Source organism: Athene cunicularia (genome assembly GCF_003259725.1).
Source record: "Athene cunicularia isolate RWA chromosome 26 unlocalized genomic scaffold, athCun1 chr26_part1, whole genome shotgun sequence".
In the NCBI taxonomy this organism is placed as follows: Eukaryota; Metazoa; Chordata; class Aves; order Strigiformes; family Strigidae; genus Athene; species Athene cunicularia.
In genome coordinates this window covers 1674632-1679781 of record NW_020799136.1, presented here as the reverse complement: position 1 = coordinate 1679781, position 5150 = coordinate 1674632, and the positions used below count along the sequence as shown (strand labels likewise).

At 54.7% G+C, this 5150-nt stretch overlaps 1 protein-coding gene across 1 annotated transcript in view; it reads right to left on the bottom strand.

Annotated features, from left to right (window-relative positions):
* The window catches only part of CR1 (complement C3b/C4b receptor 1 (Knops blood group)), an 83753-nt gene that overhangs the window by 44339 nt on the left and 34264 nt on the right, over positions 1-5150 (bottom strand). Inside the window, exons 30-31 of the mRNA XM_026864107.1 lie at positions 4295-4390; positions 2655-2854 (exon numbers count right to left, since the gene is read on the bottom strand). Of these exons, the coding sequence (XP_026719908.1) occupies positions 2655-2854; positions 4295-4390 (296 nt within the window). The remainder of the gene's footprint in view (positions 1-2654; positions 2855-4294; positions 4391-5150) is intronic.

Genomic DNA, 5150 nt, shown 5'->3' with positions numbered 1-5150 from the left:
CACAGCCCCATCTCCCCACACACAGCCCCATCTCCCCGCACAGCCCCATCTCCCCACACACAGCCCCATCTCCCCGCACACAGCCCCATCTCCCCCCGCAGCCCCATCTCCCCCCGCAGCCGCGCTCACCCCAGGCGCCGGGCAGGGCCAGCAGCATCACCAAGAGCCAGCGCGGAGCCATGGCCGCGGCCGCTCCCGGTGTCGCTCCCGGTGCCGGTACCGGCTCCGCGCAGCGCCGCGCAGTGCAAAGCGCGTCCTTTTCCGGGGCGGGCGACACCCAGGCCAGCCCCGGACTCTCGTCACCGCTCAAGCGCGACGGGTTGGATATTTTTTTTTTTGGTTTGCAGCTCTCAAGAGCAACGCAGGTTTTTCCCTTCACCGAGCCCCACGGGGCTGCCTGGCAGCTCCCCCCGCGGCGATTCCCACGGCGCGGTGGCTGTCTCCTTTATCGGTACAAACTGATGCTGCTTGATAGCCCAGAAACAGCCGAAGGCAGGCGGGTGGCGCGGGGGTCCCTCTTTCCCCGATGGCCTCTCCTGGCCCACTCCGGGCCCTTCGCCCCGGCCGGGGCGGTGGTAGGGGATCACCGGGGCGGTGCGTGGCCCCGCTCGACGCTGCGCTCCGCAGGTGTGGGAGTGTCGCCTGGGCGAGGAGGGATCCTTGTTCTTGGTCGGTTCACACCTTGTCACCCTCAGCTCCAGGATGCTCAAGGCCACCCCAGGCTCTCCCCTGAAGAGCGCAGGGCCTGCTGCCCCACCCGCGTTGCACCGCGTAGACATCGCCTACATCTTCAGTTTATTGCGCCTCTCCCTCTGCGTCAGCTGGGTGAGGCCCGGGGCTCGGGCCGGGCACCGCTTGGCACCCCGGCACAGCCCTGCTGCCGCCCACCCCACGGTGGAAGGGATGATCAAAGGGACACAGCAGCCAGGGCACGGGGCAGCTCAGGCGCTCGCATGGCCGTTGCTTCTCCCCCTCCTCAAACCGGTATCAGGATTGTACCCACCAGTACAAGCCCACAGAAATGGGCTGCGTCCCAGTCAGGTAACAAGGACAGCAGCCGGTGACTGCGTGACACCTTTCTGTCCGACCAGCAGCACTGCCTGTCTCCTGACAGAACACCAATAAACTCAGTCTCTTGGCAAACACTAATAAATCAGAGACTCAAAGAATGGTTTGTGTTGGAAGAAATCTTAAAGATCACCCAGTGCCACCCCCTGCCCCGGGCAGGGCCACCTTCCCCCAGCCCAGGTTGCCCAAAGCCCCGTCCAACCTGGCCTTGAACCCTTTTAGGGAGGGGGCAGCCCCAGCTTCTCTGGGCAGCCTGTGCCAGGGCCTCACCCCCTCACAGGGGAGAATTTCTGCCTTAGATCTCATCTAAATCTCCCCTCTGTCAGTTTAAACCTGTTACCCCTCATCCTATCCCTCCCCCCCGATGATGAGTGTGTCCCCCCCTTTCCCGCAGCCCCTTTCAGCCCTGTGAGGCCGCTCTAAGGTCTCCCCGCAGCCTTCTCTCCTCCAGCTGAACCCCCCAACTCTCTCAGCCTGTCAGCAGAAAGGCAATTTTTACAACTTCTGTATTATCACTGTTCATTTTGTCCCCATGTCAAAGCCAAACGAGGAGTACAAGCCAGCGAACACCAAGCAGGGAGCAGCTAGTTTAACCCACTGAACTCCTTGCTGGAGCTGCAGCCTGGCTTTTGGCTAAAGAATCCGACCAGTGCAGGAAAAGTCAGGGTGGGCTGAGGGCAGGTTGTACCTGGAGAGGAGCGCACACCTTCCCCCAGCCTCCTGGTGCTGCCAGGGAGGGGACAGGTTCTGCTCCGGCACCTCGCCTCCGTCATCGCAATTCCCAGGAAAGGCCACTGCTACGGGCAACAATTATCCGAGCAGCAGCAATTATCTGAGCACCTAATTACTTCCGGCAAAGAATGAGACTGCAGAATCATTTAAAGTGCTCTGTGAGAAGGTTTGAGTAGTAAACATGAAAAAAAACACAAAAAAAAACCCCAAAAAACCAAGCCCCAAGCCAGGATAGCAGTACTGCTCATTTTATATTCCTTATTTACAAAACAGTTTTACTATAAATACTGCGATTTGCTCACTCGTGTCTGCACACTAGTAAAGGAATATCTGTTAAAAAAGTAGTTTAAAAAATACAAATAAATCTTGCAAGATTGTGCAAAGAGGGCGTTTACTATGAAATTATTTTCCTAGTGGAAAGAAACGTTTATTGAATTTTTAAAGCCTTGCTTTAAGAGCCGCAAAAATAGTTTTTTCCTACTAAAGTAAACAAAAAAGTAGGGCATTAAACCAACACGGAGCTGGCTTTGAAATGTGTTTGATTCTCCTGCTTCTTTACAAATAAATTCTTGATTGTGAAGTCAGACCCCTGACTTGAGGTTGCCTTATTGCACTCAGACCTTCAGCCCTGCCAACGTCAGGAGCTGGTGTCGCACCTCTCCCTTCTCTCCCACCAGCTCCGTGCCGCTAAGGGTGCTGCAGCCACCAGCGTTTATCCTGCAGCGGGGAAACGAGGGGTTCATAGGGCTGGCGGCTGGTGCTGCAGCCCCCGCGCTCTGGCAGAGGGACCTCGGCAGCAATGTGGCACCGTGGCCCCAGCCACGGGGACCCGGAGGGCGTTTCTGGGTCCTTACCGTGGGGCACCTGGCAGAGGTGCGCGTGGCTGGGCGTCCCGCAGACGGCGCAGACGTGACAGCCGGGGGTGCGGGGGGACACGAGGTGGGCCGGGGTCCCCTCTGTGGCCAGCGGACACACGGGGCAGCTGGTCACGTCACGGTGGACGAGGGAGAGGTGCAGCCGGTCGGCGCAGGGCTGGCAGATGGGACCCCGTGGGCTGTGGAGAGAGAGCCAAGGGTGAGCCCTGACGGGCTCAGGTTGGAAACTGCTCCTCGCCAAGCCACCCCACACAGGCTCCGGCACCACAAAACCTTTTTTCATTAACAGTTTCAAAAATAGTTAACTTTTTAAACTCAAACGAGTAGTGAATGCAGAACTGAAACTGTGCCAGGGTTAGGGCTAACAGCAAGTGGAACAAGCACTTGCAGGAACAGCATGAAAGAAACAATTGGCAAAAAGAAGTTCGTACTTACAAAAGCTAAAGCAGGCGGATGCACACCTCAAACCACATTTATTTTAACCACGTATTTATTTGAATTTGCCTCTATGAAGGCAGCTTTGTGAGCCTGAGAGAGCACAAGACTCTGCATGGGCAAAATAACCTTTGCTCACCTCATCGCTGCTCTGCCCCAAACAAACTAACGACGCCTTGAGGTGGAAAAAGCACTCAGCAGCTCAGTGAGCACAAGGCCCATGGGGCTCTCATAGCACTTTTTGCTGCTTAACCAAACAGAGCTCCATCCTGGGCCAAAGACAACACGAGGCCGAGCCAAGTGAGGACAGCTGAGGAGCACAAGCTGATTCCAAGACACCCAAATAAACCGGGCAAGTGTTGTTCAAATAAACCTCACACCAGTTTCCCCTCTCTTGGCTCACAAGCAGGCACCAGCTTTTATCCTGACAGAGCTATAAGGAAACACAACCAATGGTTATGCACATCCATCTTTTTTTTTTTAAGCTAAGCGGTTAACTCCTCTCAGGTTTGAGGCCGCTGAGAGAACCTCCTGCACCCACGGTGGGACACTCACCCCTCGTCCTGCTGGTGGGGCCCCCCCGGCCGCCCCCCGGATCGGGTCCCGCTCGGGTGACAGTGGGCGCGCAGCCAGCTCTCACACACGGGACAGGTGTGGTCGTCGCTGTGAAGAAGCACCGCTGAGGATGTGCGTCGAGTCTCTCTAAGGAGACTCAAAAATCACCGTCAAGTTTGGCACCTCCAGCCTCCCTGGCACTGAGGAACCCTCCCAAGTAGGATGAAAACCTGGGATTAGCTCTACCGCAAACCTGCCTCGCTTTGCTAAGATGCAGGAGATGTTTGTCTGCGGGTGTGCAGAGGCTCCCTGCAGTGTATGGCCCGAGAGCAACACGAGTAAAGAACCAGGAGAAACACCAGCACGTGCTGAATGCCTTTTAAAAGCACAGAAAGAACAAGGCACAAAAATTGCCCAGAGCTCCTTTGTTTTAAGGGAAAAAAACAGTGATTAGTGCTTCAAAAGTAATTAAATGCTGTAATACTCAGCATAGGTTCAAGACAGGAAAGAGGGGGGAACAAATAAGGAGGTGTGGAATACCCTTATTTTCTACTTGAATAAATACGGTTCTACCCTACTCTGAAATTATTTTTATTCAAGCATCTGTGTATTTTAAGTGGAAGACAGACCTCGCGTGGCCCACGGGCTGCTCTGCCTCGCGCCGCTCTGGAACAGCTTCTCGTGTGCCGTCACCCCTCAGCTCATCGGCAGCGTTGGCAGGAGAGCTGATCTCAGAGAAAGGGAGAGAAGACGATCTGAATCCACCCGAAGGCACAGCCTTCTGAGAATGGCTACTTTATTCTAAGGAGAAAACACTTTCTACTCCTAAAACTGGACTTAAAGGAATCCAAACTGCAAAACCTGCTATATCCATGTGTAGATGCTTACACACACACACACACACACACACACACACACACACACACACACACACACACACACACACACACACACACACACACACACACACACACACACACACACACACACACACACACACACACACACACACACACACACACACACACACACACACACACACACACACACACACACACACACACACACACACACACACACACACACACACACACACACACACACACACACACACACACACACACACACACACACACACACACACACACACACACACACACACACACACACACACACACACACACACACACACACACACACACACACACACACACACACACACACACACACACACACACACACACACACACACACACACACACACACACACACACACACACACACACACACACACACACACACACACACACACACACACACACACACACACACACACACACACACACACACACACACACACACACACACACACACACACACACACACACACACACACACACACACACACACACACACACACACACACACACACACACACACACACACACACACACACACACACACACACACACACACACACACACA